This window comes from Rhagoletis zephyria, unplaced genomic scaffold (assembly GCF_001687245.7).
Source record: "Rhagoletis zephyria isolate East Lansing unplaced genomic scaffold, Rhagoletis_zephyria_1.1 Rzeph_scaffold_09494, whole genome shotgun sequence".
Lineage (NCBI taxonomy): Eukaryota > Metazoa > Arthropoda > Insecta > Diptera > Tephritidae > Rhagoletis > Rhagoletis zephyria.
Window position 1 is genome coordinate 1,839 of NW_016166572.1, and position 21,993 is coordinate 23,831.

Below are 21,993 nucleotides of genomic sequence, written 5' to 3' on the forward strand. Positions count from 1 at the left end.
AAACCGCCGTCAAACCTTCAAACACCCCCATACACAGCACAAATGGCTTGAAGCAAAGGGAAATTTCGCTTGGTTTGTCAAACCGCTTGTGTGGTGTATTTCGCTCTTAAGAAAGACACAAGATCACGTAAGACCAAGAGAGTGAAAAAAGTTGATTTTTTACCGGGTTCTACGCCATCTTGTTTCACTGGAAAACGAGCGAAAAGCAAACAAAGCAAAGAAAACAAATAAAACCAAAATTAGCCAAAATTATTGTCAGCCACTTTAAACGCACAATTTAGGTAAAATGATGCAACAAAATGCTTTAAAATGTGTTGTCATGTTGAATTAACTCTTCTTTACTTGAATAAAAGTGTAAAATAGTGGTGCTTGTGATGTAAACAAACGCTCAGCTGACGAACCCGCTTTCGCAAACTTTNAGCGAAAAGTAAACAAAGCAAAGAAAACAACGAAAACCAAAATTAGCCAAAATTATTGTCAGCCACTTTAAACGCACAATTTAGGTAAAATGATGCAACAAAATGCTTTAAAATGTGTTGTCATGTTGAATTAACTCTTCTTTACTTGAATAAAAGTGTAAAATAGTGGTGCTTGTGATGTAAACAAACGCCCAGCTGACGAACCCGCTTTCGCAAACTTTTTTCTCAAAACCAGTTAAGCTGAAATTAGTCGAGAACGCAGAACGTATACTTAAACGCAGTCTGTATACGCAGAATTTTGTCGATTACTGGAGCCCTCAGTGTTGCTTACTACACTGTTGCCACTCATCAATGCCTTTTCATAAACTTACTCTTTCAACTACAATTTTTCGTACTATAAGAGATTTTAGCTAAATATAAACTACTTAGTTTTCAACAAAAACCTTATTCAATAGTAAATTTCAAATATTTTAAACATATTTTGAGTAGGAACTTATATATTTTTTACCATCTGTAAAACTGACGAAGTGGCAACCATCTAAAGAAGGAGAAATCAGCTGACACGGAAAAATCTAAATTCCGCAGATTTCTGCGCTACGGGCTACAACTACAGAAAANAGTAAATTTCAAATATTTTAAACATATTTTGAGTAGGAACTTATATCTTTTTTACCATCTGTAAAACTGACGAAGTGGCAACCATCTAAAGAAGGAGAAATCAGCTGACACGGAAAAATCTAAATTCCGCAGATTTCTACAATTACAGAAAAATTCTGGGGTGTTGAGTTTTCATTTACATGGCGGTTTGGTAAGACAGATCTTGTCAGCTGACTCGGGTTTACGTACCGGTAGGTTTACGTTCTTGACTAATTTCAGCTTAATGCGAAGCGCACATTGGCGCGATTCTGTCGTTGCGAATCCGCAAGCCCAAAAATTACAACAATGCTACCCACGGTGCAGCGAACAAAGGTGGCGCCGTCAGTGGTACCGCTACTTTGGTTTCGCCGATTTTGACATTTGTGGTAACTTGTAAATAAACTTTTGTTACAAATCAGCGAAAGAGAAATTTGAATTATAAGTGAAAAATCAGTTTAAATCGTGTTAATTTGCAATTTGTGAGTGATTTTTGAGTTGAAGACGCGTAAAAACCAATACAATGAAGTGCTGTGTGTTAAATTGCGACAGTCGTCAAAATGCAAGAAGCGTAGATGCAAGTGTAGCGCTGGGACGAATCGCTGCATTTTGTGTACATAGGGTACGGCAAAGCCGTTCCCGAAATGTTTCTCTATTATTATCTATATTAACAGCATTTCCTCACAATGATTTTGTTTCTGCTCCACGCAGCTTCCATTAGCAAGTCAACTAACCAATCCCGCAGAGATGCTGCTTCAATTTTCTGAGCCTTGCAGCAGATGACTAAACGTTCTCGCTCAATTGCAAAGCAATGGAGTGCACTAAAATGTTCATTGTTCTCTAATAGATTAGGTGAAAAATGCAATATTTTTACATTTAGCAAAATTAAAACACGTTTTTCGCTGTAAAGTGAACTGCTTTGGCATTTTCAACTCGTTCTTCTTTTCGCTCTATTCTTTGTTTACTTGTGGTACACAAATGTCAACGCCCAGGACGGCGCAATCTTGTATTCTATCATTCTTGAATGCTACCCATACATTTTAATGGCTAGCGCACACTTGCACGATTCCGTCGCTGCGAATTTTTCGAACATTCAATGTTCCTCTTTATTGACGCGTTCGAAACGCGGCTTGCAGCGTTTTGAAGGCGTCAAAGAAGAAGAAGAAAGGTGTCACAGCAATAAAGGCAAAGAAAAAAAAAACGTGTAATGTACAAAAACTAATAAAAACGTTCGTAATAATAGTATTTTGTACGATTTGGGCACGCCGAGTGCGAAAATACACGAAATAAAGGGAAAATTGAGTGAATTGTACATCGGAAATCGACGCGAAAAAATCGCTCAAGTGTGCGCACGTTTGCGGATTCGAAGTTAACAGCCGAATTCGCAACGTATTCGCAACGATGGAATCGCGCTAATGTGCGCTTCGCTTTACAAATACAACGTCGCGTTCTTACGTGATCTTGTATTTTTGGTTCATGCTGTATACTCGAAAAAGCAATGTTGCCACTTTTTCTTATTGAACCATGTTCGAGNTTGTATTTTTGGTTCATGCTGTATACTCGAAAAAGCAATGTTGCCACTTTTTCTTATTGAACCATGTTCGAGTCGTGGAAATTTTGGAAGTTCACAGGGTTGCTTTTAGCATTTAGATTCTTAATGCAAAAATGGAGTTGCATTTAATTGCATTTAGGTGACGAATTTTGTATGGATAAATATATATTTAGAGTAGCATTTAGAGCTAAATGCGCTAAATGTGCTTTTACGCGTAAGCAAAAACAGCCCATAAAAAGCAGTACAAATGTAGAGAGCAGTGTTCGGATCTCCAAACTCGATTCAGGACTAAAAATCTGAGCAAAAACAAATTTTCCGTACTAGACTGAATTTTTTATTTTCGTTTCTGACATTAATTGTTTGAGTTAAATATTTTCTATTTCCCCTAAGTCGAAACTAATAATGTTGCAACTTAAATTTAAGTACTAACTTAAAATTCACTTCTATTCATAGTCGCATTTCAGACTTCTACTAAGGGCCTGTGCCAATCGGTAACTTTTTTCTCCGTGGTGAGACGGGGTGGAAAAATTTGCTATGGTGTACAAATAAATTCAATTTTGCTGTGCCAAATGCAGAGTTAAATTGTGACAGTTAAAAAACCAAACAAACGCTCGAGCGAAAAGTCTATTTTTGTGTGTTGCGGAAATTTGTTAAAATTTATATGCATTTTAGCCGCTGAACAGGGCATCCTCTTCTGTCCCCCTTCTTATTAACATAAGCCTTTCCGCGTGGTTCCCTTTAAACAGATAGAATAAATAAATACATACATAAATATTCGCGCATAGGTTTCCTTTATCTTATAACTTACAAGTAACGTACGCTTTTTTTGCCATTTTTTCAGCTTCTATTTTGATTTGAACTCTTTATTACCGCCAAACAATGCTATTTGTAAAAATATTTAGAAGTTGTCAAAATTTTACCTAGCCCCATGAGCTAGGTAAAATTTTGACGTTCGTATTAACCACGAGAAGTGTCAAATTTTTACTTTTATCCGTCAAAATTTTCTATTTTCTATCAATTGGCACAGGGCCTAAGTAGTTTTAATTTAGTTTTACGATATTGCAAAACGAGTGTGAAAATTTATCGATTTTTCTTTACGATATTTTGGAGTNCAAAATTTTACCTAGCCCCATGAGCTAGGTAAAATTTTGACGTTCGTATTAACCACGAGAAGTGTCAAATTTTTACTTTTATCCGTCAAAATTTTCTATTTTCTATCAATTGGCACAGGGCCTAAGTAGTTTTAATTTAGTTTTACGATATTGCAAAACGAGTGTGAAAATTTATCGATTTTTCTTTACGATATTTTGGAGTAATTACATTTTTATTAAATAACGTCAAGTTTGATCATCCGTTTATGTAATTTTTACTTTCATCGCATGTTTATGCAAAAGAATAAGGTATAAGTTTCTTGTTAATTGTGTGAAATAGCCAGAACTACCGCAATGATGTGAAGTCGATGTTTATCGAAAGCATACAAACACATATCTAAATGTTATGCACCAATTTGCTCTAAAAGAAAAGCTTGAAATTTGAGCATTCATATATGTAAATTATTCCAATTATAAAATTAGCTTTGTTTCTTAACAGATAATTATCACAAATTATCACTAATTTCTGCTGAAAAGCGTTTCTTAACCCAAAAAACTGGCAGAAACTAGCAGCTCTCTCTCGATCTTACGCTCTTCTTTTTTGGCTCCTGCTAATTTCTGCTAGTAAAATTTTTGCTGTCAAAATGGATAAACAAAAATTCGCGCCAAATATTTTTAAGCTTATCAAAACTTTACGATAAGATTTGACCATTTATCTTAATATTATTAAATTTTTATATTTTAAGAAAAGCTGTACAAATCCAAGGTTCAAACTTTGTGCAACATTAAAAAAAACAACACACTTTCGTAAAATTTCGAGCTTTTAATTCGATTTCCTAGATTTATTTTGAGTGTGCGGTTTTTTAGCCCATTAAATTCTAATATAACTAAGTTTTTTAAGATTTCTTTGATGAAGGTGTTGCTAATTTTCTCCATATCAAAAAATCATCGAACACACTTCGTATGGAAGAAAATGGCTGACATCGTCGACAAAAAAAAAATTGCCAAGTTCAACGGTAAGCCCAAGCTACTTTAAACTTGCACTTTATTATACTAAAATTGAATGGGCTAAAAACTAAAGAGTATTAATAAAGCTCGAAATTTTTACGAAAGTATGTTGGTTTTTGGATGTTTCGCAAAGATNTAAGTTTTTTAAGATTTCTTTGATGAAGGTGTTGCTAATTTTCTCCATATCAAAAAATCATCGAACACACTTCGTATGGAAGAAAATGGCTGACATCGTCGACAAAAAAAAAATTGCCAAGTTCAACGGTAAGCCCAAGCTACTTTAAACTTGCACTTTATTATACTAAAATTGAATGGGCTAAAAACTAAAGAGTATTAATAAAGCTCGAAATTTTTACGAAAGTATGTTGGTTTTTGGATGTTTCGCAAAGATTTAGTCTTGGGTTTATAAAGTTTTTCTTAAAGAATACATTATATTATATAAACAGATAATTAAAATTAAAGAATAATAAAATAAATAGTAAAATCTTGTCAATATGTGAGTGCCGTAAAGGTATTATATTTAAGAAAATCTCTTCTTATAACTAACGAAGACTTTGTTTCTATATGAAGCTGACTTCGACATTTTTTTTTAATAAAACTTAGTATCGAAAAGTTTCTTTAAAAATTTGCCTAGCCTATATTATAGTATTACTAGTTCGTTCAAGCCATTTTTCAAAACTTACAAAGGTAAATACGAATAGGCGAACAAAAGAGAATACAAAATAGCTTGCTGTGAATTTTCAGAGCTATATATGTTTAGTATTCATTACAAAATTGTACTAAAAAGTACTGCGTAGTAGGAAAGTATATTGNGCACTTGTTGACTTACAAATATTTGATATCAAACGTCGACAAAACCGATACCGATTCGAAAATTGTCGTTAACTGGTTACAGAATCTGTCCCAGGCCTACAAAAATGATATCGTCCGATTCAGCTGGAACAAAAATGCTTCAAACAAGTAAGGGTTTCTCTGTATTATGGCATCGAACCGACATATATACATCTTTCATTTGAATCAGTAAAAAAGCTCTATTGGCTCTTACATTCGGGTTTTGTTAGGCGTTTTTTCCATATTTTTGGCCTATGTGCGCTTTTATTCGAAACCTAAATGTTTCGGTACCGAGTATCGAGAGTATTGGGTACTTAAAAGTATTGACTCAGCACATCACTACTGCTGTCTTCTCTACTATGACGTCACCAAAACAGCTGATTCTGTCAAAATCACTGAGAGCCGAGTAGCGGTATCGTCATCGGCGCCACCTCTGTATTCTCTCCACCGTGAGTTTTATTTTATCTTTCAGCTTCGCTATAATGCAGCGTTTTTGCTGCATTTAAAATGCAACATTTAGCACTTTCGAACATATGTTTTCGAAGAGCGTTCATGCTATAGCATTTAGCAAATGTACATTTACGCGAGTTCGAAATCGTATGCTTTTGACAAACAGCCGTGTTCCAGTATCTTATTTAGATCCGTATATATTACGATCAATTCTCACGCAGAAGAAAATGTGCAAAAACCCTACTGAAAAGGAAAAAATAAATTTTAAACCAAAAATTCAATACAAAAACTTGAATTGTTTTAACCATAACCGAACATTTGTTTGTGTATATATTCATTTGTCGGTGCTGTCAATTAAAATTTCCTCACTTAATTAGGAAACAAACCAAACAGAGTTGATCACAAATTGATCCAGATTTCTATCAGCATCACATCGATGTTGAATTTGCTTAACTTTTCTTTATCCAAATATGTAATGTAAAATAAAAGAAATCTCGATCGGCGATCACTGAAACGCAGCTAGCAACTGTATACTCGAAAAAGCAATGTTGCCACTTTTTCTCTTTAAACCATGTTCGAATCGTGGAAATTTTGGAAGATCACAGGGTTGCTTTTAGCATTTAGATTCTTAATGCAAAAATGGAGTTGCATTTAGTTGCATTTAGGTGACGAATTTTGTATGGATAAATGTACATTTAGAGTAGCATTTGGAGCTAAATGTGCTAAATGTGCTTTTACGCGTAAGCAAAAACAGCCCATAAAACCACTTCTACCAACGCTTGGCTTACCAAATTTAAGCCAATTGATAAAATTTTGAAATTTAAATTCATTTTCAATAATGTAAATAATTCGTGTTGACTCGAAAATCGCCTCGTCTGAATAGAGATGGCAACTTTTTCACTTTCAACTTCTCATTCAACTTCGCATTCAACTTTTGTTGCCTGTAAAAACGCCCCGTGCGAATGCCCTAATAATATAATTTAATTAATAAACCTTATCGAAGGTGGTCACCTGGAACGACTTCCTGTAAAAACCTGCAAATCGTGAAGCATCTGGAACGCAACTTAAATAAATTTCTCTATTTTTATCGTTTATCACCACAAATCGAGTATCTACTGTACCCGTCTTATCAGCTGATCTTTGAAAACATTTGTTTTGGCGCGCGGGCGCGTTTGTTTCGATTTTTGATGAATTTCTTCACAGGTCAGTTTTTGTCATGTTCTGGTTTTGCTAAAGAAGTATTTGGTTTTTCGCAAAAATGTCGTCTCGAAACTATGTTCCAATGCAACAAAAGTATAGTCGCGTAATTATGTTGGTGGACATGGACTGTTTCTTTTGTCAAGTCGAAGAAAAACTTGATCCCCAATTGAAGGGACAACCGCTAGCAGTGGTGCAGTACAATGCATGGCGAGGTGGCGGGTAATTTCTAAAAAATATCAAAAGTAGGTTTATTTAAAAAGCTAACTGTGGTTCAATATTAAATAGAATTATTGCTGTCAACTATGTAGCGCGTGCGAAAGGTGTAACACGCCACATGCGCGGCGATGAAGCAAAGGAGCGTTGCCCTGAAATACAATTGGTAAAAGTGCCGAACATACGCGAAAAAGCCGATTTGGGCAAGTACCGTGACGCAGGCAAAGAAGTGGCAAATGTGCTGCAGCGCTTCACGCCATTACTGGAACGCGCCTCTGTTGATGAGGCGTATTTGGATATAACGGAATCGGTTAACAAGCGATTGGGAGGCATGAGTGCAGTAAGTTTATTTAATCTTTGTTAAGAAAAATGGGTACTGTTTATGAATTTGTACAACTATTTTGGGTTGCTGTGCCCAAACGCGTGAATCGAATCAAAAACCGTTTACACACACTTGTAGACGACAGTTCACGCTTTATTACAAAAATTTAATTTACTAAATCTGTGCACTAATTTAACAATAATGTTGGCATTTGTTGCAAATTTNGAAATACGAAAACTGCGATATTTTAGTAACTACTGAATATTATTCACTCAAAATTGATATTCACAACAATTTTTAGACGAAAAATAAAAATATTACAAATTTTTGGAAAATGGGCGTAGCCACGCCCACTTATGATTACATGTGTATATCTTGGTAACCGTTGCACCAATTTCTTCCAAACTTGGCACAGTTGTTGATACAGCCTTGGTACAGCATACCAAATGGCCGAAAATCTAAAAAATCGGACAATAACCACGCCCACATCCCATATAACGGTAATTTAGAGAAATACAAAATCTTCGATAAATCAGTAAATATTAAAGCTAATTTATTCAAAATTGATGGCTGCAACAATTCTTTACCAAGAAATACGTTTAAGGTAAAATTTTGGAAAATGGGCGTGGCACCGCCCACTTATGATCACATACATATATGTATATCGGTAACCGTTCTACCAATTTGTACCAAACTCGGTATTTTTATTGTGCTTGCCACATAAAAGCAAAACGTTGAAAATTATTGAAATCGGACTAAATTTACGGCCGCTTTTCATATATCGGTAAATTTCAGAAATGCTTGAAACTGCAATATTTCGAAATTTAAGGACGCTAATTTACTCAAAATTGATACACCCCGGCTTACCATCTAGCGGCAGCTTTCGGAAAGGTGAAAAAATATATATTTACATCACGCACCCGCCCCCCACCCCTAAATCGTTGTACAAATAGCTAAACATTTCCCAGAAAAATACCTAATTCGGGTTTTATTTCATAGGGTTCATCCATGCTTCAGCCAGAAGGACTTGTAAATACATACGCCGTTGGATATGCAGGCATAGGCGATTATGTAAACGTAATTACAAGACGTTTTAATAATTCCAATATAGAGGATGCCGATTTAGAAACCGAAGCGGGCGCATTTGCGGAAGCTCATGATGCTGGCGATATGGCCGCACGTCAAAGCGATATACGTTTGCTTATTGGCGCTGCTATTGCAGGAGAAGTGCGCGCCGCAGTCAAGGCCGAGACGGGCTATGACTGCTCCGCCGGTATAGCACACAATAAAATACTCGCAAAACTAGCTTGTGGCATGAATAAACCAAACAAGCAGACAATTTTGCCATTGGCACAGATACCCACGTTATTTGAAACTCTGCCGGTTGGCAAAATACGTGGACTGGGTGGCAAATTTGGTGAAGAAATTTGTGCGGCATTACAAATACGTTTTCTAGGCGAGCTGTTGCCGTACTCAGAGCAGGAGTTGCAAAGGAAATTCGATGAGAAGAGCGGGTGAGTTATGTGACCTTCTATGTTTATAAAAAATATATATGTATGTATGTATGTATGGACATTGTATGTATTTTATGAGGAATTATTCATTTTCTAGCACCTGGCTTTATTATATATGCCGCGGCGTTGACTTGGAAGCGGTTACGCCACGGTTCTATTCGAAAAGCATTGGCTGTTGCAAAAAATTTCCGGGACGTAACAACATTACCGGTTTAAATACACTGCGGCATTGGTTAGGTGAGCTAGCCAATGAGGTGTGTGATCGCATGGAAAAGGATATGCTCGAAAATAATCGTCGAGCTAAACAAATGGTTGTTAGTTTCATACAAGAATTTGATGGAGAAGAGGTATCTAGTTCACGTTCAGCGCCACTTAATGGTTATGATCAAGAAACTTTAACGAAAGGCAGTTTAGATGTGATACAATCGCACACTAAACAATTTTTTAAACCTGGTAGCTCATTGGTATTGAATAACCCTATAAAATTTTTGGGTATTAGTGTAGGAAAATTCGAAACAATACAAAGTGGACAAGGAAAATTGCAGGAAATGTTTGCCAATCTGGCAGCTAAGAAGAAAAACGAAATAACTAATACGGTAACTCAGCCAGTATGTATAGACAACGCTAGTACAAATAAGAACACTGAGATCGCAGAACCTTTTGTTGCAAAGAAACCAACATTCATGCAACATTTCTTAGGACGTGCGTCGGATCATGAAGATAAGCCAAGTGGCTCAAGTAATGTTGGGACAAATTCAAGAGATTGGGAAAAATCATCGTCGCCCGAAAGTATTAGAAATGAAACAATGGAGAGTGCGCAGCCACCGGAAAAACCAAGAAACAACGAAATCGAAAGCCAGGGCTCCACAGTTGGCGGTAGTGACAACACTTCGAAGTATGAGGCTAAAAGTGGCGACATATCAAATAGTTTTTTTGCAAAAATTTTGAAGAATACAAAAGATGAAACCAATAATTTGACTAAAACAGTAAATGCAAGCAACGTGCAGTTGTCTTCAACGGAGTCCTGTAAGACGACGGCATTTGAAAGCAAAGGGAACGATTTTGAACTGCAACAGAAAATGACTTTTATAGTAGGTGACACAAAAGAATCTACTTCTAAATTAAACAAAAATAATGATACAAAAAGCACTAAGCGAAAATACACAGCTTCGCAAGATAACTCCTCCCCAACTCATGTGCCCCAACCCAACGAGATTGCAGCAGCTTCGAAGCACACTCCTCCACAATCTTATGAGGAAAGTTATGTCGAATTTGCGATACCTGAATTGCGTGCCGAACTTTTGAAGATGACAAAATGTGAAATTTGCAAGGCTAATGTACCATCAGACATCCGTTCAATACAATTGCATCAAGACCATCATGTGGCCATGCAACTCAGTCAGCAATTGCGTGATGAATATCGTACGGAATTTAAAGCTCAGTTGAACAAGCCTTTAGCTACTAGTAGTGCTGCACCGAATAAAAAAGCAAAAAAGTCGTTAGTACTAGCAACAAAAGTCACTTGCACTAAAGAAGGAGGAAAATGTGCTACAAGTAGCGCAAGCATAATGAAGTATCTTAAGCCCTCAGCTCAAGGTGCAACCACATCTACGAATGTACCAGTGTGTGTGGCAGAATCTGAGCAATTCACCGAGGTAATCAACACATTAGATGATACTGTGGATACGGTGATTTGTGAGGAATGTAAAGTGCCCGTTGTCACCACTGAGCTCCAAGAGCATAAAGATTTTCACATCGCGAAATCGCTGCAGCGTCAACTCAATATGCTGGAGGTGCGCACTGTTCCGGTTGTCAAAAAGGCGAGTGGCGGTTGCAATAGCACACTCAATACAACTCAGTCGAGCATTAAAAATATCAAACCAATTACAAAATTCTTTTCACAATCAAATTGTTAAATACTAAATAGTTAGACGTAAGCAGTGCTGAAGAGTGAAAAATATAAAATATATGTATCTTCAATCAACTTTGCTGTTAATATTCTAAGCACCGGAGGTGAGTTTAGTTTTTAATTACAATTATAATTGTATTTCTACTATTCAACATTTGCTGATAAGAATTGTTTAATTATTTACATACACACATACGCATTCATGTACATATTCAATACCATCTACCCCCGATTTTCATAAAATCTTGTTTCTGATATTCAAATTCATCTGTTATTTAACTTTGAACTCTGATATTATTTCAAGCTTTGAATTCCAGTAGTAAATATTAATAGTATTTAAGCGATAAATACGGATAGCCCATTCCCACGAAACCCGGTTCTACGTACCGGAGTCACTCGGGTTTTACCCAACCAAGGGCTGTTGTTTCGGTGATCCAACCCTGTTTAGGTCAGCGAAATCTCAAACGTTGTTCGTCCATGGGGCAACATCTTCTCCGCATTCTTCTGTTCTAGCATAAAGTCAAACCCAGGGCCAGAAACCTATACCTGCGTATATCAGAGACCATTGCATCCAACTCCACCTCGGTTAGGTCCAACACCTCCAGAGGGTGGAGTCACCTCCGTACCTGCTCGGATTTAAGAACTCACCGGAAGTGAACCACGTTGTTGTTGTAGCGGCTACAACGACCCCGTGCAGATCGGTTGTCAAGTTCCATTAACGGCAGCCCTAAGAAGCGTGCAGCCTCAATGGGGTCGGTCCACAGGGACAAAGGCGTTAGGGTTGTTGGGTTTTCCGGGCATACGAAGAGATGTTTCGAGTCATGAGGTGTCTCTCTGCATGCCGGACACTCATTTGGTTCATCTGCGTTTAGTCTGCTCAGGTATGACTTTAACCTGCTGCAGTTGCCAGAGCGAATTTGGGCTATTGTGGTTCTTGTCGCCCGGGGCAGATGAAGCTCCGTCTCGTCGATGTCCGGTGGTTGTGCGCCTAGAACGGCATTCACAGGTCTGGAGTCTACATAACTCGAGACTGACTCCCTGTGAATTCCGTTCAGGGCCTGTCGATAAGCTGACGGGTCCAGAGGTTGTTTAATGAACCTCTGGACTTCGTCCGTCAGTTCGTAGAGATGCCTCCTGACTTGCCTGGCAGAGGGCTCTTCTGAAAGCAGCTGTCAATTTGGGTGACCACGTCCACCAACCACCGTTTGAGTCTCTGCTTCGGCTTCCTCTCTGCCTCTATATCTTCTAGTAGCGTGGAGTGGCTGACGGTGTCAAACGCCTTTGACAGGTCCATCGCCACTAGAATAGTTCTCTCACAGAGACGGTTGNCTCTGGACTTCGTCCGTCAGTTCGTAGAGATGCCTCCTGACTTGCCTGGCAGAGGGCTCTTCTGAAAGCAGCTGTCAATTTGGGTGACCACGTCCACCAACCACCGTTTGAGTCTCTGCTTCGGCTTCCTCTCTGCCTCTATATCTTCTAGTAGCGTGGAGTGGCTGACGGTGTCAAACGCCTTTGACAGGTCCATCGCCACTAGAATAGTTCTCTCACAGAGACGGTTGCGGTTAAGGCCACGTGTTATCTGAGTGTTTATGCCGTTGAGTGCTGTTGTTGTACTGTTCACTTTACGGAAACCATGCTGATGCTTCGCTGGGGTCAGGTGGTTCGTGAAATACGGGAGNGGGTTTGCATATTAATGACGACGGGAACATGGATCGGAGACTCGGCCTTTCCGACCGTGACTATCAACTCGTGAGCAACGCGGAGCGGAAACAAGGTCTTTCCGCCTGCTGCACATAGTACATATTTAAATGTAGACTGGAGACTAGCCCTCCNGCTTCCTCTCTGCCTCTATATCTTCTAGTAGCGTGGAGTGGCTGACGGTGTCAAACGCCTTTGACAGGTCCATCGCCACTAGAATAGTTCTCTCACAGAGACGGTTGCGGTTAAGGCCACGTGTTATCTGAGTGTTTATGCCGTTGAGTGCTGTTGTTGTACTGTTCACTTTACGGAAACCATGCTGATGCTTCGCTGGGGTCAGGTGGTTCGTGAAATACGGGAGTAGCAAGGCCTCTAGTGTCTTCGCTACCGAGGAAGGGAGTGTTATCGGTCGATAAGAATCTCCTTTGTTTGCTGGTTTCCCCGGTTTGAGCAGTGGGACCACTCTGCCCACCTTCCAGATGTCTGGGATGATGAGAGTGGCCATTGACATATTGATGACCTCCGTTTGGTACGCTACTCCGGCAGGACCCAAATTTATCAGCATCAACATGCATATTCCGTCGGGACCCATTGCTGTGGAGGCTTTCGCCTTCCCGACGGCCTCCTGAACTTCACTGCTAGTGAAAGCACACAAGTGATTGGCAGTTTGTACAGCCTTCTGGTCACACGACGCTTGGCTTTGTCCGTCAGAGGATGAGGTATGAACTGTAGGCTAAAATAGCTTGCGCATCGCTCCGGGTCCGACGAAGCATGTCCGCGGAAAGAAATTTCNTAAAAATACCTATCTGTACTTTTAAGTCGCAAGACTGTAACAAATAAAAATAAATAAATACGGGAGTAGCAAAGCCTCTAGTGTCTTCGCTACCGAGGAAGGGAGTGTTATCGGTCGATAAGAATCTCCTTTGTTTGCTGGTTTCCCCGGTTTGAGCAGTGGGACCACTCTGCCCACCTTCCAGATGTCTGGGATGATGAGAGTGGCCATTGACATATTGATGACCTCCGTTTGGTACGCTACTCCGGCAGGACCCAAATTTATCAGCATCAACATGCATATTCCGTCGGGACCCATTGCTGTGGAGGCTTTCGCCTTCCCGACGGCCTCCTGAACTTCACTGCTAGTGAAAGCACACAAGTGATTGGCAGTTTGTACAGCCTTCTGGTCACACGACGCTTGGCTTTGTCCGTCAGAGGATGAGGTATGAACTGTAGGCTAAAATAGCTTGCGCATCGCTCCGGGTCCGACGAAGCATGTCCGCGGAAAGAAATTTCGACCCTGTCATCGTGCTTCGTCGGACTGGACAGTGGCCTCACGGTTGACCAAAGCTTACTCACACCAGAGGTGAAGTTGCAAGTCTTCAGATGCGCTTTTCACTTTTTCCGCTTATATATGTTCACAAGCTGCCGAAAATCTGCGTTGAGATCCCTTGGACGGGGGTCCGTGATGCATCCTGCCGGTACGAAGCGAGCTGCAGCAGCAGTGACAACTATGCGGAACTTACGTTCACCAAGGTGGACGTCGGTTGGTGTGGGGACCGCAGCGAAGGTGCTCTTAGTAAATTCCGCGAAGCCTTTCCAATCAGCTTTAGAAAAGTGTATATAGGTCCGGTGTTCTGCGGAAGCTAATTCGGGNAGCAGTGACAACTATGCGGAACTTACGTTCACCAAGGTGGACGTCGGTTGGTGTGGGGACCGCAGCGTAGGTGCTCTCAGTAAATTCCGCGAAGCCTTTCCAATCAGCTTTAGAAAAGTGTATATAGGGCCGGTGTTCTGCGGAAGCTAATTCGGGTGGTTTATTGATCGAGATGACTATGGGCAGATGGTCTGATGCCAAAGTCAGCATAGGTCGCCATGATAGGCTGTTTATCAGACCAGCGCTGACTACTGTTAGGTCTGGCGAGNGTCGCCATGATAGGCTGTTTATCAGACCAGCGCTGACTACTGTTAGGTCTAGCGAGCTGCAGCAGCTGTCCACAATCCTGGTGGGTGCGTCGTCGTTCATTGTGCAGAATGTCGAATCGTCTATCTGCTCAGCCAATTGTGTTCCCCTACGATCGTTTGACAGGCTTGAATGCCAAAGATCGTGGTGCGCATTGAAGTCACCAACTACCATACGGTTTTCACCTCTGAGGAGCGCATCTATTTCAGGGTGAATCCTGCCGGGCAGCTGGTGGCGTGGGGTATATATATGTTCAATATTTCGTGCTGGACATCGCCTGAACGAATAGCAATGCCCTGACATTCTAGGGTGGTATCCCTGCGGTCGATGTCTGCTTCAATAAGACGATGCTGCACGGTGTGGTGCGTGATGAACGCTAAGCCACCACCATTATCTCGCTGGCGATCTAGACGGTGCACGTTGTATCCGGTACAACTCAACAATGTGCAATTGCTGTGCAACTTCGTCTCGTGGACTGCAGCTATCAATATACCATGCCTTCCTATGAAAACGGTTACCTCCTCAATCTTGCTCTGAAGTCCATTCTAGTTGAATTGTAAAATCTTCGTGTGCCTAGGGAGACTTATTGGAATAGGGGGTGTTAGTGATGTGTGTTACCGTGCCGCCACATACTGTGCTTGTTGCTACTGGGGCTGTTGCCAGGTGGTGTTAGTGGGCGGCGTCGCAGTTGGGGGTTGCGACCGAGCAGCACAGCATGGGCCCTCACAATCCCTTGTCCAATCTCGCGTGGTGCGCAGTCTTGAGCATGCCCTAAAGTCACACCAGCCAAGGCAGGTGTTGCGCTTGACTGATGTCACATTACGCAATATCCTGGACTGACACACCGCGCAGATTGTCGGAGGAACTAGGAGTTTTTAATATTTTTTATTGAGCTTTGTACCAAGATTTGAACATTGATTACGCAGGTTCGATCCCTGCTGAAGTCTAGAAAACAGAAGTCTGATGAGGAGATGTGGTGATCTCCGAAATAGTGCTATAACTTCTACCGCTTAGACTTTGTTGCTTTTTCAATTTTTCCTAATAAACAATCGTGGTACAAAGTTCAATAAAAAATATTAAAAATAAAAATTTTAATAAGCCACAATAACATTGACAAAGACTAGGAGTTGTTGGCGGTGGCGTGTGAGTGGTGGTGCAGTTGTATCTGTAGTGTGGTCTGTTGTATCTGTGGTATTGTATATTGTATTGTGTTGTGGTGAGGTTGTGTTAGTGTTGAGTTGCTCAGGCGGACTCTGTTGTGCCGTGGAGGCAGCTCGATTGGCGCAGCAAGGGGCCACTACGCAGTGGTCCCTTGCCTAAACGGGGTTAGATCGCCGAAACAACAGCCCTTGGTCGGGTAAAACCCGAGTCATTGCGTCAACACAACACAGCCACAGACAGACACACGGACACAACCGCCCCCATAACACACCGCCGCTGGCAGCTCCTAGTCCCTCCTACAATCTGCTCGGTGTATAGGCCCAAAATATACCGTATCGTGACATCAGTCAAGTGCAATTCCTGCCTTGGCGGGTGAAACTTTAATGCATTTTCAGGACTGCGCACCAAGCGAGATTAGTTGAGCGAGTGTGTGGGCCCCTGCTGTGCTGCTCGGTCGCAAACTCTCCCCGCGACGCTGCACACTAGCACCACAGCAACAACACTGTTGAACTATGCCGGATACAAATTGGACCGTCGAGATCGCGAGCAAGATAATGGTGGTGGCCCGGTGCGCCTTTTGCTTTCACCAGCGGTGTGGTTCAGGTAGTCATCGGAAAGGCAAAGCTTGCAATGCCATTGGACCCGGCGGAATACGCGTGCTGATGCTAAAAAAAAATTGGTGCTGTGGGAGTAGATTACCTCACCAAGGTCCTAAAACTGTCCATGGCCACCCTCACCGTTTCGGACATTTGGAAAACGGGGAGACTTGTCCCACTGCTTAAACTGGGGAAACCAGCCAACAAAGAAGATTCTTATCATCCGATAACAGTCGTTTCACTCGTTCCGCGAAGACACTTGAGGCCTTTCTACTCACCAACTAAACGAAATACCTGACTCCAGCGAGGCATCAGCATGGATTCTGTAACATGAATAGCACAACCTGGTTATCTTTTCCGGAAATTAGTTTTTGTGAAATCATCTCGTACACACAATATTGTTGTCCCAAAGTACAAAACTTTAACGGCGTCTAGATTGTTTTTTGTTAGTGCTATAAGAATTTGGAACTCACTACCAATTTCAATTAAATGCATAACATCGATTGGTTGCTTCAAAATGGNGCCATAAACACTCAGGTAACTCGTGACCCAAACCGAATTCGGCCCTGTGAGAGAACGGTCCTAGTAGCGTTAAATCTGTCAAACCATTAAACCAAGAAAAATTAAACGGGTCTCACAGGGCGGTGCCCTTTCCCCGCTTCTGTTTAATAAATACATTTCAAAGCTCAGTCAGCCACCAGCGAAGTCTATTATTTCTGATGCTGACGACTGCAGGATAATGGCGTCCGAGAATGGAATTTATGACTTGAAAGTAAACTTTTACCACTCCGAACTTTCTCACTTGTTCACTGCGAGGAGTTTAATCCAGTGGTGCCAGCGCTGGCAGAGCTCCCAATAAAAGCGCAATATTTTTGTATCAGTAAGTGTGTACTCAACAAAACAGCTTGTGCATGCGATGCTTACAGCATGAAGTACAAACGCAAACTGATTTGCGGCCAACGTCGCGACAGTTCGCTAGCTGTGCACACACGATCTGTAGATGAAAGCCAAGCAACCCCATACGGCTCCGGTCTGCATCACTGGTTCAATCCTCTCCCTACGAAGTCCTCGGCAACCCCTCTTAGACTACTCGCGTCGATGGTGTACTAATTCCGACGGTGAATAACCCTAAAATACTCAGTTACCTTCGATAGTCTGCTCTCCTTCTCGGCGCATACAATCGCAATTGGCAATAGCGTACAAGTCGCAACAAGGTTCTCAAGTCGCTAGCCGGCAGCACCTGCGGCAAAGGCAAAGAAACATTGCTGGCAACATACAAGGCAATTGGCCGGCCGGTTCTAAATTATACAGCGTTCATGTGGCCGCCGGAGACCAGCAGGACGCAGTGGACGAGACCAAATACTTGCCAAAATACGGCACTCCGGACAGCCATTGGATGTCTTCTGCTGCCGTCTCACCATCACCGATACAACGTGGCCCAAATACTCCCTGTGAGGGAGGGTAAAGGTAAGTAAGTAATTCCTAGCAGGGGGCACATACGAAGGCACCCGAACAGACACTTTTTTGCCACAGAGCTTTCCACTAGGCATGTGAGAAGGAATCTATACGAACTAACGGACGAAGCCCAGAGGTATATTAAACAACCTATGCACCCGAAAGGGCCCGACAGAGCTTCGTCTGCCTCGGGAGACTCGCACCACCTTCACTCTGCTCCAGCAGGCTAAAGTCCTACCTGAGTAGGATAAATCTGGATATACCCAATGAGTGTCCGGCATGCGGAGAGTCACCTGATGACTCGTAACACCTTTTCTCATGTCCCCTAAAACCCACTCAACTAACGCCCCCCAAACCCACTTGGAGTAAATCAATTCCTGGGTCTCCCGTGTCTCCCGTTTGTTGAGCTTGACGACAACGATTGAGCGATAAGCCGATCTAGGTAGGGCTAAGGTAGCCGCTACAACAACAAACGCTTCATACCTGCGACAATCATTGTAATTGAAACGACCCAGATTTATATCTGGATTGGCACTCCAGAGAGATTCCTTAAAAACTTTGGAGAACCATGCAGCGGTTGTTTGGTCTATGGAGACTATTGGGACGTAGTGCATGAAGATTTAGACGTGTCACAAGACTGCACCCCGAACATACACATCCACCGGTTCCAATAATACAAATTGTACGAGATCCTGGATATTTTATGCGACATTCATTGAAATACTGCACCGTATTCACTAAAAAAGTTTTTTGAAATATGACAATCGGCAAGGATTATCTAATTTTATTTGGTCTCCATTTCTTCAAAGCTTTAACCTTGAATTGTTAAATTTAATTTGGCCTCCCTTTCCATCAAGGCTTTAACTTTGAATTGTTCTTCCTCCCACTGTAGGAGTCGCGAAACCATTAGTCTTTCTGGCGAAATCGACTACCTCTGCTATCAACAAGGAGCTAATGATTCCCTGTTCTATCCATCAAAACAAAACAGTTTTAGTTAAAGTAGTTTTTGAATTGCCGTAGCAACCGTTTGAATTTTATTTTACTTTTTTAATTTGTTCTAATACAATACAAAAAAAAAAAACTAATTAAACACTTGATGACCAAATACTCTAGATATTATAACGTAATCACAGCGTTTTCGTACGACAAAACTATCATAATTTCCTTAGAAATACCAATTTAGATAAATATATTCCCTTGATTTAATTGAAGTATTTGGTGTAGTAGTCATTGTAATAGTTGTAGTCGAATTGACCATAGTTCTTGTATCCCTCGTAGTATTTCTTGAGTGTATTGTTGTGGTAGATGCTGACATCCATGAAGTACATGTTAGGCACGAAGAATTCATTCTCATCAATTGGACGGTCAAGTGGATAACCGAATAATTGGTTGTCAATGTGGCGTGTGCCGGAACCAATACCGGCAGAGTAGGTCGAGTCGAAGTTAGAGTTCTGTTCCACGGTTGCCTCGTATGGCGCAATGTAGAAGAAGAGTTGCACTGGGAAACCAGTCTCCCAACCCTTAGGCAAGATCAGGCGTTGTGGGAATCCGCTGTGTGGTTCGCTAATGTCCAATGGCAGTTCATATTTGCCATCAAAGGCAGCCATCACGTAGTGGTACATTTCAGTGTAAGTGGTGCGATCCTCAATAGCCCAATCGAAGTCCTCGGATGAACGTTTGATGACATTCTCGCCAGCAGTCAGCTCATAAACGAACTCATCCAATTCAACGAAGTTCTGACGGTTCTGCTCCAGCGAGATAATACGTCCGTACTCATCGAATTTAGGTCCGTAGAATGTGCGGATGACAACCTTTTGTGGTTTGTCAGATTGGACTGTGATGTCAAAGTTGAATGGTTTGTGGTTGAGACGCATCTGACGGGCATATAATGCCTTATCCCAAACGAATTCGCCATCAGCGAACACCATTTTGTCGTTCATTAAGTTGGTGACATCAAAGTCTACCAAATCGTAGTAAGTGACCATTTCACTGACTCCCACACGCTTGATTTCAACGCCGGGTAGAGCAAGTTCCTCTCTTCTGTAGGGGTGGAGTTGTTGTTTGTACAGGTAGTAGACGGTGCTGATTTGCTTGTACAAGCTGTAGAAGAGGGGATCACGCATCATGGTTTCGTAATTCAGGAAGACATTGGGCATTACTTCGAAATCGTTGTAGTCTACGCCAGCGACGAGCATATGAGTCAGCATGTACCAGGAGTTGAGAACGTACTTGTCAATGGTATCGATGGTATCAGCGTTGCCTTGCAAGTAATTGCCGATGTATTCAATAGCTTGTGGCTGGTGTAAATCGATTTTGTGACCGTCGCGGGTGGTGTAGACGCCAGACTCAATGATACTGTAGATGCGTTTGTANTTTAGGTCCGTAGAATGTGCGGATGACAACCTTTTGTGGTTTGTCAGATTGGACTGTGATGTCAAAGTTGAATGGTTTGTGGTTGAGACGCATCTGACGGGCATATAATGCCTTATCCCAAACGAATTCGCCATCAGCGAACACCATTTTGTCGTTCATTAAGTTGGTGACATCAAAGTCTACCAAATCGTAGTAAGTGACCATTTCACTGACTCCCACACGCTTGATTTCAACGCCGGGTAGAGCAAGTTCCTCTCTGGTGTAGGGGTGGAGTTGTTGTTTGTACAGGTAGTAGACGGTGCTGATTTGCTTGTACAAGCTGTAGAAGAGCGGATCACGCATCATGGTTTCGTAATTCAGGAAGACATTGGGCATTACTTCGAAATCGTTGTAGTCTACGCCAGCGACGAGCATATGAGTCAGCATGTACCAGGAGTTGAGAACGTACTTGTCAATGGTATCGATGGTATCAGCGTTGCCTTGCAAGTAATTGCCGATGTATTCAACAGCTTGTGGCTGGTGTAAATCGATTTTGTGACCGTCGCGGGTGGTGTAGACGCCAGACTCAATGATACCGTAGATGCGTTTGTGAGCGCTTTGAACTTGGTTCAACATATCGTAGTTGCCGTAACTTTGGATTTCGAAGTAGTTTTTGCGGTATGTGTAACCAATACCACTGAATGAAAGTAATTCTGGATCGTAGCCTTGTTCGTAAGCGTGGTACCAAGAGAGTTCTGGGATATCGCCCAAACCGTTAGCCAAGCGTTCCATGTAGTAACGAGACAGAAGTTGTTCAACATTGTACACCCACCATTCACCACGACGATCCTTGTCCAAGCCGAAAGTTTTGCCATCCAAGAAGAAAGCATAGTCCATGTTCAAGTAGTACCAGTATGAGTTCCAGCCCAAATCCTCAGTGAAGTAGGACAACATGGAGTGTTCGTTGAAGAATTCAATATCGCGGGTGTAGTCAACGGGATGCCAGAACATTTTGATATCCTTCATGAATGATATATATTTGTCGTCGGCCATAATTTCGTAGGTGTTTTCACGTAGCGGGTAGCTCTTCTCAGCAGCATACCAGTTCTCACCCAGACCCATCAATTTCCACCATTGGTAGGTCTTGAAGTCCTTCATGTAGAAGTAGTCTTGGTTGTAGTATTTGTTGTTCTGGTAGTAGACATCGTTGAACTCCTTCTCGTATTGGATGTACTTGCTCCAGGTATTGTAGTCGAATTTCTCGGCAGCGTAGATGAATTTGCTGTTGAAGAAGTATTGTGGGAAGATTTCGTAGATGGTGGGCAGGATGAGACCCTGGAAGTCATCGCGGTGGATGACGGCCAAAGTAAGAGCGTAAACGAACATGCCTTCGTTGACATGGATGCGAGCCCAAGCAACATTTTGTTGGAAGGTTTCCCAATCCTTGGCGTAGTAGAAGTAGTTGAAGAGAGCGTAGGCTTGTTTGTGGTAAGTGCGGACCATNGTAGAAGTAGTTGAAGAGAGCGTAGGCTTGTTTGTGGTGAGTGCGGACCATAGCGCCGAAGAATTCACCTCTTGGCAACAGTGCGCCCATTTTGTAGGACTCGTAGAATCTTTCCATGTTGTAATCGA

General features: G+C 41.6%; 2 protein-coding genes and 1 long non-coding RNA gene across 3 annotated transcripts; 2 read left to right on the forward strand and 1 right to left on the reverse strand.

Moving 5' to 3' along the window:
• Positions 1 to 7,099: 7,099 nt before the first annotated feature.
• On the forward strand, positions 7,100 to 11,393 carry PolH (DNA polymerase eta). The gene is made up of 4 exons (XM_017631971.1): positions 7,100 to 7,403; positions 7,470 to 7,737; positions 8,719 to 9,233; positions 9,331 to 11,393. The coding sequence occupies exons 1-4, from the start codon at positions 7,243 to 7,245 to the stop codon at positions 11,147 to 11,149; spliced, it is 2,763 nt and encodes a 920-aa protein (XP_017487460.1). The 5' UTR covers positions 7,100 to 7,242; the 3' UTR covers positions 11,150 to 11,393.
• A 7,675-nt stretch (positions 11,394 to 19,068) lies between these two features.
• LOC108375826 (larval serum protein 1 beta chain-like) lies at positions 19,069 to 21,884 on the reverse strand. Its single transcript, XM_017631972.1, has 2 exons — positions 20,914 to 21,884; positions 19,069 to 20,321 (listed from the first exon to the last, which is right to left on the reverse strand). Exons 1-2 carry the CDS (start codon positions 21,862 to 21,864, stop codon positions 19,212 to 19,214), a joined length of 2,061 nt encoding a protein of 686 aa, XP_017487461.1. The 5' UTR covers positions 21,865 to 21,884; the 3' UTR covers positions 19,069 to 19,211.
• On the forward strand, positions 19,715 to 20,697 carry LOC108375827 (uncharacterized). Its single transcript, XR_001849210.1, has 2 exons — positions 19,715 to 19,795; positions 20,388 to 20,697. It is a non-coding gene; the product is annotated as an uncharacterized LOC108375827 (long non-coding RNA).
• Positions 21,885 to 21,993: the final 109 nt, after the last annotated feature.

Coding starts and splice junctions, on each gene's coding strand:
- LOC108375826 (XM_017631972.1), bottom strand. CDS start 21,864: ATGGTCCGCACTTACCACAAACAAGCCTACGCTCTCTTCAACTACTTC. Junction 20,322..20,913: donor CCACCCGCGACGGTCACAAA/ATCGATTTACAC, acceptor GACGGTCACAAA/ATCGATTTACACCAGCCACA.
- PolH (XM_017631971.1), top strand. CDS start 7,243: ATGTCGTCTCGAAACTATGTTCCAATGCAACAAAAGTATAGTCGCGTA. Junction 7,404..7,469: donor AATGCATGGCGAGGTGGCGG/GTAATTTCTAAA, acceptor AATATTAAATAG/AATTATTGCTGTCAACTATG. Junction 9,234..9,330: donor AAATTCGATGAGAAGAGCGG/GTGAGTTATGTG, acceptor TTCATTTTCTAG/CACCTGGCTTTATTATATAT.